The 12,978-nt window shown below is 48.1% G+C and overlaps 1 protein-coding gene across 3 annotated transcripts in view; it reads left to right on the forward strand.

Annotated features, from left to right (window-relative positions):
* Acvr2b (activin A receptor type 2B) overlaps positions 1-8,989 on the forward strand; it is a 41,553-nt gene extending 32,564 nt beyond the window's left edge. For all 3 annotated transcript variants that reach the window (XM_029481923.2, XM_029481924.2, XM_029481925.2), the window contains one exon: positions 200-8,989. In XM_029481923.2, the coding sequence (XP_029337783.1) occupies positions 200-394 (195 nt within the window). In that variant the 3' untranslated portion in view covers positions 395-8,989. The remainder of the gene's footprint in view (positions 1-199) is intronic.
* Positions 8,990-12,978: the final 3,989 nt, after the last annotated feature.

Here is a 12,978-nt window from a genome sequence, read left to right on the forward strand (position 1 = left end):
GGGGGAGTTCTCCTGCTGTGGTGAAGTTTAGTGAACATTCTCCTGGGCTGGGAGGAGAGGAGTCTGGGGGACTGCTAATTGACCTGTAATGGCGGTGACAGGGCCTTAGGCCCTTCCTGATCCTCTCATACAGACCCACTGGCTGCCTTCATTAGTTAGCCCTAACAAGGTTTCTTCCCTCCCTCCCCCTCCGCTGCAGGGCCTGGCCCAGCTCTGCGTGACCATTGAGGAGTGCTGGGACCATGATGCAGAGGCTCGCCTTTCTGCAGGCTGTGTGGAGGAGCGGGTATCCCTGATCAGGAGGTCGGTCAATGGCACTACCTCGGACTGTCTCGTCTCTCTGGTGACCTCTGTCACCAATGTGGACCTGCTCCCTAAAGAGTCCAGCATCTAAGCCCGGATAGCGTCTCTCCAGACTCAGTGGATCTGAAGAAAAAAAAAAAAAAAAGGAAAAAAAAAAAAAGAATTGTGTTTTGTTTTGGAAATCCCATAAAACCAACAAACACATACAATGCAGCTGCTATTTTACCTTGACTTTTATTATTATTATAATTATTATAATTATTATTAATAATATTATTTTTGGATTGGATCAGTTTTTACCAGCATATTGTTCTACTGTATTGCAAACAGCGGACACGTCAGCAGGCGTTGCGGTGCTGAGCTGTGAACGCAGAAGCGGCGCCATGCTGAAGAGCCTCAGCCACCTCCTGTCCCTCGGATTCATCTCCCCTCGCTTTCTCTGTCGTCTCAGAACCTGTAACACAAAGAAACTCCTGTCTTAGGAAACTCAATGCTGCAGTTCTCTACTAGAGGAACCTTTGAAGACTGTTACACGGACACACCCTTCCTCCTCCGAAGAGGGCCCCCCACCCCCACCCCTTTATTTTGCGTTTCTCCCACTTCAGGCCGTGAGCTTAAGAAACGGCGGCTGTGTCTTTGTCTTCGTGGGTGTAATGGGTGTCGTCCTGACCCAGCCTCGGGAAACCGCGATCAGGAGGGCGGTCTAGTCTGAAGCCAGAGGGGAGGCTGATGCTTCTGGGTAGGGTGCGGAGCAGAGCTACACTGGACTTGGGCACATTTGGAGCAACACCCTTGGCTATGGAGGCTACTTTCTCAGGTAACAAGGGGTTGAGGGCAAGGACCTTGTGGAGGCCAAGCGGTAATAATAGCAAGCACAGGATTTGGAGAAGGCCCAAGAGCAAGGGCCAGGCTGCCCCACCTGTCTGGTTCCTTCCCACTGACGGGCTTGGCCATGGGACAAGACGCTACCTTGCTCCTGTGTTAGGACCAGGTGAGGGCGTGACAGTTTAGTGGATATTCTTCATCATACATGACGCTGTAGATCTCTTTCATGGAGGAAATACTGAGCTGCAGTTTCCTCTTGGCAGTTTGGGGAGATGCCTGTGGCCAACCCTGCACAGCGTGGATGGGCCAGAGGATCCCTGGTAGGGACCATGCCAGCCTGCAGCTCTGGCGTGGCCCCATGCAGTGCGGCATTACCGAGTCCTCTCTGAGGCTCACGGGCGCAGCTTTCTCCAGACCCTTTTAAAGTGGTGCATATTCTAAAACTGTGTTTCTCTTACGCCATAACCTCGCTCGCTCCAGGCGGTGAATGTTCTTAATGCTGCTGTTTCGACATTGGATTTTTTTTTTTTTTTAATTTATGAAACATGCTAAAGGTTTTTTTTTTTTTTCTCAGACAGAACACACACATCCACATATATACACATGCTTTGCTGTGTGGCTTCCGAGGTTTAAATTTTAAAAAGTGAAAGAAGTAACTTCACGACCACAGACCACCTCAAACCAGAAATACCTCAGAATTTTCTACTTGTGTATGTTTTATTAATTATATATTTTGTTAGTTGTGTTGTCTTGTAGGAAGTATATTTTAATGTAAGTTGACTTTTATGACGAGGAAGTTTAAAAGAAATAGAGAAAAAGAAAAAAAAGTTTGGGTCTTCTAGTCGGTACTACCGTCTTCGTTTGATAAAAGCGCCCTTGTAAATAATTGGCATCAGCTGTAGGTTGGCTGTCCGGGCCGAGATGGGCATTCATCACTCTGGTTTAGGCTGTATCATTAAAACTGCACATCTCTTGACCTTGAGGGTAGATAGGCCACTTCCTCCCGGATTGCTTAGAGGTCCACTGGGTAGCACTTGGAACAACACGCCCACTTTAACTTGGTGGTAGCACGGCCCTCAGACCCACTGGAGGTGACAGTCTGTGACATTCAGTTCTTTCAGCAGCAGCAGGTGGAATTCTGTCCAGCCAGTAACTGTGCCGTGACGTCTGGGAGGGCACGGCTCACAGCTGGGCAGCTGCTCCCTCGGCGTGTTGTGTGTGGTGCCTGGGTTGGTCCTGGGCTTGTTCTTCTCTGTGGGTGTTTGTGCACAGGGTGCTGAGGAAGGCCAGCTGGTTTCCCTTCCTCTCAGACTTAGTATGTTTCCGTGGGTCAGTGTGGGCTGGCTGAGGAGTTCAGGGGACGTGGACTCTGTCTCTCTAAGCTATGTCTGTCCCTCCCCCACCCCCATCTGATTTTTGTGCTGTGGTATTTTCTTATCTCAGAATACTTTCCACTGGTTAACAAGTCTTAGAGCAGTTGCTTTCTTTTCCATTTGTTTCTTTAAGGAGCTTTAACTATTTATTGAAAAGTGCCATATATCTCCTTTCTCTAGCTTTCTCCTCAGGCGGTGGGAACACCCCTTCTTCTAACCCTTAATAAATCAATCACTAAGGAATGTAGCTCTTTCGCTGCAGGAGTGACCCAGTCACCAGTCACATACAGTGCCAAACACTAAACCCAGCTCCCTGTATGGTGTCAGGACCCTGGGTGGCTTTTCTCTTGTGTTGCTGCTTGTCAGAAGCATCCCGGCCTGGCTGAGCTCTGGTATGGGACATCCCAGGGAGCCCTGTGTCCAGCCACGGCAGTGTCCTTGTTAGACCTCTTGTCAGAATGGATCGATTGTCAAGGCAGGGTTCCTGTTTGGTGTGGCCAGGAAGGGGGGGGGGAGCTTGGGTGCGGTGTCTCTGAGTAGGGGCTGTAGACTGCCTCTTGCCTTCAGGTAACATACCCAGCTGCTCATAGCTGGAAGGTGGGTGATATTCCAGGGTGTGGCCGGAAGTTTAACTTCCTTCCTCCCTCCCTTCTCTTCCTTCTAGTTTCCTTCTTGTGCCCAGTTGAGACCTGAGGCTTCTGCCTCACACTTTCCTGCAGATTTTGTATCTATTCCCCTCTCCCTCTTTCTGGACGACCAAGGAGGAAGTCCCTCTGTGTGTCAGGGGAGAGAAAGAGCTGGGGGTGCTTCCTCCTTCCTTCACTTCAAACAGAGTCCCATGACTGCTGGCCTTGGCAGAGAATGTTCCGGTTGATACCTGTGACAGCAAAAAGTCACCTGTTGAGGGAAATGTCTGTGAGTCAGAGAAAGACAAAGCAAGTGAAGGCAAGGTCGCTTGAGTCGTGCACCCTCACTGACAAGGTTGCCAAGGAAGGCTGTCAGCAGTTGTTAGCATCTGGGCTAGCATGGGCTAGCCTGTGCTGGCCTGGTATCACGGACACCAGATGCAGGGGGAAACGTGGGCCTTCTGCTCATACATCCACAGGGAAGGGCGGATCCCTTTCTCATCACTGGGCTACCAGGCCTGCTGGGCCTTCCTGACCAGGCCTAAGCTTCTAGCAAGGTGCATGATCCTGTCTGCTCTGGTCTCTCTTCATCCCTGGCATTGACCATGCCCTTGACTCTCTGTCTTGCTACTCTACCCTACTCTGCCCTAGGGCTTAGGCTCTGTGAAGGATTTTTCTTGGTGGCCAGCCTACATAGGTATTTAATGGTTGCCGTGTGCTCCTTGGCTCAGAGAGCCTGTCATGTGGCATTTCCTATGCTCAGCCACGGAGGCAAAGAAGTGACTGTCCCATCTAGAGCTGGAGGGCCGGATGGTTCTCTCACACGCAGACTTTTACCTTTGTAGTGTGTGAAGTTCCAGGTGCATCCTGGTAGGTAGGAGAATGTCCTCTTTGTTTTTCCTATGTAACTAATACAGTAAAAGCTTACTGTGCTGTGAGTTGAATTCCTGCCGTTGTTCTTAGGACATGGTTCATTATTAGAGTCCCTGAATCTGAGGAGTTCTCAGGTTGCTCAGCTTGGTCTCCAGCATCAGCTATTGCACCTTTTTGGGCTTTTGGAGACACAGCTTTGGAAGTGATCAAGCCTGGTCCACATTTCAGACAGGACTTGTAGAGGACAGCTTTCCTAAAAGTGTGGGAAACCGCCAGGAATTCCTACACTGGGATGGTGTCCCAGGAATCCTGTCCTCTCAGGACCTGGTGACATGGATTTTTCTTCATCCCCGGCTGTCTGTAAAGGCTAAATTGAGAAGTGCTCAGCAGCTGGCTTCTCCAGCCTAGTGATGAGGTTAAACCTCAGCTAACATCATGTTATATAAGTAGGCCCAGTAACTCAGATGATGGGTTTCTTAGAATCTAGATGCTAAACTCTCCATGCATCCAAGATTGACTGCCTAGTTCTTCTTCACACACAGTTCTGGGTAGTTGACTCGTAGCCAGCAGCCCTCCTGTGAATGTACCCCAGACCTTTAGAAGGATGTTGAGGAAATTGCTTTTTGCGATACCAATTTAGTTTTATAGGAAAAAGAAACTGAGGGTCAGAACACTCCCTTGGGAATCAACTAGTTGGTTCCACCACGTTAAAGAAGAAAGGAAGAAGGCGAGAGAGTTTAAGAGGCGCGTGAGCTATCGTATCAATAAGTATGCCCAAGTTCTTTTGTGGGGTCCTTGGGATAGTGCCATTCGGACCTATCTGTGATTTAATGACTGTGAACCACTGTTGGGCTGACCGTTTGCAGTGAGATCAGGAATGCCTGCGTCTGCTGGCACTAAACCAAGCTGTAGCATTTTCATGCTGGCATCTTCCAGGTGTGAAGGAAGCAAGACTTTGCCCTCCTGGTGCTCCTTGGAGCTCCTTAGTGCCCAGACCAGCGCCACTTCCCCCATCCACGGCGGCACCGGGCCATGATTTGCCCAAGAATTAAAGTTCATGCTCCCCAGATGCCGGTGAGGGGTAGTGGGCTCTACACTGCTTAGGCTGAGTTAGTGTGTGCAGCCCTATGGGTGCGTGTGCTAATCGATTCAGACGGGTGTTCTGAACACCCTCGGAGAACAGTTACTGTATTCGGGTGTAGACTTTGTGCTTTTGAGTTTACAGTTGGGGGGAAGTGTGTGACCCATTAGTTTTTTCGGGCATGCGAAGGTGGGTTATTGTGAATGAACGAGCGTTGCCTCAAGTCCTGGGGCACCCACCTGCATGGGCCCATCCTGGCTCCTGGTCACTTGACACCAGTGTTGTTAGATAGTGCTGTAAATAAGAGTAAGTTATATAACAGACGCCACTTGAAATTTTACTTTAAGAAAAGTCTATAGCTCCGCACATATATTTAGTTATTATCTCTTGACAGATTGCCTCCACACAGTATGGAGGTTGTTTTATACCACAGATTATTTTTATAAACTAGTGAGTCGCAGTGAGAACGCATCTGTAATCCAAGCCGACGAGCTTTACTGTCAGGATGATGTGCACGCTGGAGCCGAGTGCTGGGAGCTTAGCTTAGTGCATGCACAGCTTCCCGAGTACACTGGCAGCCTGGAGTTGGCTTACGGGTCCCCCTTTGGCAGTGGTATCTGTCCTGCTTCCTGCCTGTGAGAGGACAGCATCCAGGCTGGCAAGGGGCCTGGAGTTGGTTGGATTTCTGCTGAACAAAGGGTTCTGAGGTTGAAAGTTTGTCAGCTCCTTCTGTAGAAAGTAGTCCCGCGAGTTAAAGAGCAGGAGGACAGAAGCTGCGTGCCCCACGCCTAGAGAAAGATTCGGGCTATAGGAACCATTGAAATGGGGATTGGTGGCCGAGTTCCACTAACCAGAACTATCTAGGACCAAACTGAGTCATCCTTTGGAAACAGCAGGGCACATGGATGTCATGGTGGAAATAAGTGGAGAGTTGCTGAGCAAATTTTGCCCCTTTCGGTCAGGGTCATTCATCCCAGAGGCTGCTTTCTTTCTGCTCTAACATGTCGAGTCAATCAGGAACCAATGGAGGAAGCTCAGAACCCCAGTCTCCTGGCATGTTATCTTTCCAGTTCCTGCAGAGGGATTCTGTAAAGGCCAAGCCAGCCATGGCCAGATCTGAGGTGCAGCTAAAGGCCTGTCCCTGCATCCTGCCTGCTGGCTCCAGCCTGCTGCTACAGAACTACACTGGATGGGGCGGCCCTGCTCAGAGATCCTTAGTGTGTCAGTCCAAACCAGCTTTGCCCTCTATTCATCCTGGCTAGAGCGCTGTCTTACGTGCGCTGTTCCTCTCTACCTGGGATCTGGATTCCAGATCCAGCTGCATCCTTGGAGCCCCCCACCCCCAACATATCCACACAACTTGTGTTCCCCATAAAAGAACACTTCTGTGCTTTGCAGCCGCCTGTCTTGGAATGTAATTCTGTTGTGCCTTTGTTTTCTGTCACTCGCCCCTCAAAAGCAACTGCTGTAAGCTTTTTTCTAATTTGTCTTTTCTAGCCCCACCCCTTCCCCCAGGCTCCCCTTTTCCAGCCCTAATTTCTGGATGCACTTGTGTCATCCAGGTACTTTAAGAACCAGTTACCTCAGATGTGATGTGGAACAGTGTCACCATCTGGCCCTCTTGATCCTGCCGACTCTTACCACACATGCAGGAGGCCCTCGGAGTGCAGACACTGACTTGTTTTAAAGCAAAACTCTTCCCAAGTATGGAACCAGGGGCTTCTGGCAAGCCTGTCCTGGCACTGTGGTGGGACTGGTCGGGAGTGTCATCCGAACGGTGCTTCCTGTGTGTTCTGCCATTCAGTATTCTCATAGTCTGGAGAGACAGCACCCTAACTGGCTGCTCTCATATGCAAATCGGCTCCAAAGATGAGCTCTTCCCAACACATTTCCAGTCGCTAGAGCTCAGACATAGAACATTCCTTCAAACAGCAGGGTAGAAGCCCCCATCCACTGCCACAGTGCATTCTGGGAAGATGTCTGTAGTATACATTGCTGTGGGATTAGGCCTTGTGGGATATGGCTGCTTGTCATTTTGATGTATTTTAAATAAATAAATAAATATATATATATATATTTTTAAAGAGCCTTTTTTACCAGTTCAAAAGCTTAATTAACCAGCTGTCACCACATCTGAATTTTTGTCTCTGGGGCATCGACGGCAGGCAGAGACTAAAAGTGGCAATTCAGCTATGAGTTGCCTGCCCTGGGCTGTCCTGCTGTCCTGCTGTCCTGCTGACCGTGGGACACCAGGGTCAGCGTGTTCCCGGTGGGTTTCAACTCAGCCCTCTGGGTGTTTGGTCTCTGCCCCACTTAGCAGACTTAGTCCTTAGTCTTTGTGACTTAGTCTTTGTGCTTTAGCCTCAGTGGGGTTTTCCCAGAGTACTGCCACGAGTTGAGTGTATGAGTTTAGCCAAATAATTTCTCCACTGGGAAAAGCGCTATCATGGAAATTGTACCTGCTTCAAAAGAGACCAGAGTAGGAAAGACTAGTTACCAAGGCCGTCTGGGAGCAAGCAGTTGTCACGTGCGGGCAGGAGATCTCATCTGAAAAGCTAGGTCTACCAGCAGGGGTACAGTTGTTAAAATGCCAGTGGCTTGCTTTCCCACGTCCCCCCACCTACCCCCTGAATTCTGTAACTGCAAAGAAAACTGAGTGGTACTGGAGAACCACAGGGAGGGTACCACAGATGAGAGACACTCTTCTAGACTTCAGTTCATGCCACAGATGCACACGATCCCGTTTCAACTGTACGAGAGAATCTGCTTACGAACCTGATGTCATCCCAGTGATGTTGTCAGAGGCCACAGTTTTCACACGTTACCATCTCTCCACATTTGTCCTCGAATCTGAGTCGCATTATTCAGTACTGTAAAGTTAACTTGGGGTCGAGTTTGATGTCGATTCCTGTGAAGAAGAGCTTTTGGCACGTGACAGACAGACAGTGAGTTACAGAACACAGCAAAGCACGGAAGTTTTTGCACGGACAATTATGGAACCAACAGAAAATGTCACTTTTTAGTTAGCATCTTATGTGTCAGTTTTACCAGCTATTTCTAACTTTGTGCATCATTTGGAAGGGAAACCTTGAAGCTTGTGTAACTTAGTGGGATATGTGTGTTACCCTTAGGGTGGGTAGCCAAGTCTCACTAAGCTGTGTTAATCTAACTTGTATATATGAATTGTAATTAAGAGTTTGGATTCACCTGTTTTCTCACGGTTTAAAAGTGACGAGTCATTACGAAGTCTGGAGATGTGACTAGTCTATGATTTCAAGCTGTTAGAAGTCAGGAAGCTCTCTGAAATGCTAAAACTAAGATTCTAGTTTCGGGCTCAAATTCGATTAAGTACTGTTTGTATGCCAGAGTATGTGAGGTGTAAATGTAGTGGGGTACTTTTCACCCTTGTAGCTGTAAAATACACATTTTGTAGAACAGAAAATAGCTTGTACTACTGAATTAACAAGTTATACTAAAGTATTATGTCTTAAAAACAAAAATACATCTATCTATATATATATACACACACACACACACAGAGTTAAGCTTGTTGCTGTTACCCTGTCTGGATTTGAAAATTGTGCTGATTTATAACACACACACACACACACACCACACACCCCTATAATGGCCTGAAGCAGACATACCTGTAACTACAGTTGCAAACTGCAGACATTTTGGAGAGAAGAACACTGTACCATAGCTCATTCTTTGCGTGGCTCTTTGCTCCTTTTTCCCTGTGGTCATTTTAGAAACGAGTGTCAAGTTTGAAATTAGATCTGCTAAGTTGGGGTTCTGCTGCTGAATTCTGCACTGGGTCCCCAAACAAACCGATGTGAATGTAGTTTTTCCCCTGTGTGAAGGAGCAGCCACAGCCCCGTCAGAATAGGAGGAAAAGTCTAGAAGTATCTCAAGGTTTATCTTTTTGTATATGAAAATAAATAATAATAAATAAAATAACCTTGTCTGTATTTTTTTTTTAATTTGTGATTATTTCTGCATGTGTGTATCTATGCCATCTATGTGTGGATGCCCAGAGAGGCCAAAACTGCCCAGAGAGGCCAAAACTGGTGATCAGATCCTCTGGAGCTGGAGTTACAGGTAGTGGAGAGCCGACATATGGGTGCTGGGAATTGAACTTGGGTCCTCTGGAAGAGTAGCAAGTGTCCTTAACCACTGAGCCATCTCTCTAGACCACCCCCACCCCCCCTTTTTTTTTTTGGTTTTTCAAGACAGAGTTTCTCTGTATAGCCCTGGCTGTCCTGGAAACTCACTTTGTTGACCAGGCTGGCCTCGAACTCAAAAAACCGCCTGCCTCTGCCTCCAGAGTGCAGGGATTAAAGGTGTGCACCACCATGCCCAGCGCACGGGGTGCACCCCATCGTGATGGGGAAAGAGCTCAAAGCAGCTGGCCACGTCGCTTCCACTGTCAGGAAACGGACGAATACCTGCTGGCGTTCAGCTCCTGTTTAAAAAAATAATTTACCTTTTTAAGATCTATCTTTCTTGGTTTTGTTTGTTTGTTTGTTTGTTTTTTGAGGCAAGGTTTCTCTTAGTAGCCCTAGATGTCCTGGAACTAGGCTGGCCTCAAACTCACAGAGATCCGCCTGCCTCTGCCTCCTGAGTGCTGGGATTAAAGGCGTGTGTCACTACCTCCCAGCTTCAGTTTTTATGTTTAAATCATGTGGGTGGTGGGTACTTGCACGTGACTGCCATGAGAGGAGGTGTCAGATTTCCCAGGGCTGAAGTTACACACGTAGTCACAGCTTCCCAACTTGAGTGCTGGGAACAGAACTTGGATTCTCTGGAGGAGCGATAAGTGCTCCTTAAGGAGCCATTGCTAATTACAGGGGCTCGTTCTGGCCAGCCTGTGGGCTCTTGTTTGATATCCATGTAGACCACTGTCTTGTGGGGCTAAGCACCATTCTCCACTTCTTCCATCTAGGCTAGTGAGATGATTCCGCTAATTAAAGATACCACACAAGCTGGAGAACCTGAATTTGCTCCCTTGAACCTACATAAAGGTGTAAGGGGAGAGAGAAACTGTACCCTTAACCGTCAGCGGGTGGCAGGCTGTATATCCTGGGAATCCTGGCACTTGGTAGACAGAGTCCAGATGACCAGGGGCTCAAGGTCATCTCCTAGATGGACTGTTTTTGTGACTGAGGGTAAGTTCTTGAAAGGCGGGAGGATGGTCTCTAGAAGCATCCGGAACCCCACCTCATGCCGTGCTGTGCCTTGCAGTCCTGCTGAGCAGGATTCTTGTGAGTGGGTCGGAGACACCCTGGGATTCAGTTTTGTTTCACAGATGACCTCGGCTGCGCATGGCCAAGTGTGGGCTCGATGCTGAGGTGGCCGGGAAAAATAACGAGAGCACTGGTCCTCAAAAGAATAACATAATCCTGGTTTCTCTCGCCTGGTACAGAAGACAGCTTGGCAAAGCAGCCTGCTGCTTGCTGCAAGGTCTCTCAGGACCTGTGACTAATTTAAGTGAGAAGTGTTTTTTGTTTTTTTGTTTTTTTTTTTTTTTTTTTGAGTCAGATTTCTGTATGGGTGGATGCCTTTTAACTCATCCTTTATCAAGCACCTGCTAGAAAGCTCTTAAGTGGCTCTGGATAACAGTCCAGTTGTGCAAACATTGACCCTTTTTGTAGACCAGGCTGGCCTTGAACTCAGAGATCCATTTGCTTCTGCCACCCAAGTGTTGGGGTTAAAGAAGTGGGCAACCACATCAGCAATTCGGGTGTTAGGGACCATGAATTGCCGAAGAATGATATCCTAGACTCACAGTATGCTGAAGCAAAGAACATTTATTGAACAAATTCCTTCATGCAGGGGCCTAATTCCATTGAGATGGAAGGACCCCGACTGAATTCAAAGATGCAGTTTTAAAGCCAAAAAGGGAACATTAGGGAAGGTTAGGTGATCTATATCACGATTGGTGGGTTCTATCTCTGGGGGTCTGGATGATGCCATGATTAGTTAGGGTCTCCATTAAAGCAAACTTCATGCCAAGGAGGGGCAGCTCTTGATCTCCTAGCTGTAAATTTGCCTAACGATTCTTTTGCAAGCTGGGGAGGGGTCCCTTTTATGTAAGCCTGGTTGTCCCAGTAACTGACTTGCCCAGTCTGGGAAGTAGAAACTCAGAGCTGGTCTCCTGAACTGCTGGTTTGCAGCCTGTCATGGAGTCATCCTGGCTCAGGCCAATGCTCTTTTTATGGGAAGCTGGAGACTGCTGCCAGGTGAAGACCCATTGATCTGAGTGGGAATCTATTAAATACGAATATTCTTCTTTTTACAAAAAATAATTTACGGTCTACAGAGTGAGTTCCTGGACAGCCAGGGTTACACAGAGAAACCCTGTCTTAAAAATAATAATAATAATAACAATTTACCTAATTTTATTTTATGTGCATTGGTGTGAGGTTGTCATGAGTCATGAGCTGTGAGGAGCGGGTGTGGCAGCAGTCCCAAGATGGCGCCCGGGACTGCAGCTAAGTCTTATGACTTGCACCTGACTTCCTCATACACCTGAAAATAAGCCACGACCATTGTGAGAGCTGCGCAGGTGCACCATGATGCTGGCAGTGTAAACAAGTCCATATTTGGTGGAGACATGCCCCTGCCGCCTTGATTGGCTGAAGCTGCGTGCCTGGTGGATGGGGGGCTGAGAGCATATAAGCAGACCTCCCTGGGTACTCGGGGTCCCCATAGCAGCATTGAGGCGTTGCTGCAATAAAGGTTGTTGAGAAGAATCCGACCGTGTTGTGTCTTCCTTGCCGGCCGAGGTGGGCGCAACAATAAGCTACCATATGGGGGCTGGGAAGCGAACCCAGACCCTTTAGAAGATCTGACAGTGTTCTTAAACACTTAGCCATTTCTCTGGACCTTATGTTCTCCCTTTGTCAGTGGGCATTTGCCCATCAATTTTGTCTAAGACCAATTAGAGAGGTGCCATAAAGTGGCTAACATTTACAGAGTTACTTGACGGCATGCATTCCATGTATACCACCTTAGTCCTGAGATGAATCCCTATTGTCTAAGATGACAATTTTAACTTCTTTTTTGAGACAGGGTCTTGCGATGTAGCTGAGACTCATTTGGAACAAACTATGTAGTCTCAGCTGATCTGGAGCTCAGAAATCCCTTCCTAGTCTTTGCTAGCGCTGGGATTACAGATCGGCTCCACCAAGCCCAGTTACAGTTTATTACATCGACTTATTTATGTCTGGCTGTACATACCTGTGCATGTAGGATGGCAAGCACATGCCTGTGGCGGTGAGAGGACAGCTTTCAGGAGTCAGTCCTCTTCTTCTACCAAGTAGGTTCCAGGGACTGAATTCAGGTGTCAGTTTTGGTGGCAAGCACCCTTACTGATGAGCCATCTTGCTTGTCTAGGCACAAATTAAAAGAGATAACATGGACTGACACACTGGGCTAGTTTGGTAGGGATTTAAAGTTCTGAGCTCTGGCCCATCCAGAGTCTCTGGCTACCACGGAGTACTGTTTTCCCAGGAAAATCGATAGGCGGTACAAATGTTCTGATGTGTATTTTGACTTTGAAGCAAGTGTCCCAAACAGTCCAATGGGGTACAGGTTTTGGAATCACATCGAATTGGATCCCAGGTTAGGAGATCTTTGATGGATCATGAACAAGCATTTACTCACTATTAAATGGGACTAAAGACAATTTCTTCAGAGGACAGTACACACACACCATTAAATTGGCAAGCCAGGACACTTAACCCATCCATCAACTGGCCAGGACCAGGGATGGAGGTAGGCGTGTCTCCCCTGCTGGACTCTAGGGGACGCGCCAGACCCTCAGCAGCGAAGGCCTCTGGGAGGCGGCTCGGGATAGCGCGTGCGCGCCTGGTTCCGGAGCCGGCGATTGGAC

Source organism: Mus caroli, unplaced genomic scaffold (assembly GCF_978045245.1).
Source record: "Mus caroli unplaced genomic scaffold, Mus_caroli_1 scaffold_11, whole genome shotgun sequence".
NCBI classification, from domain to species: domain Eukaryota; kingdom Metazoa; phylum Chordata; class Mammalia; order Rodentia; family Muridae; genus Mus; species Mus caroli.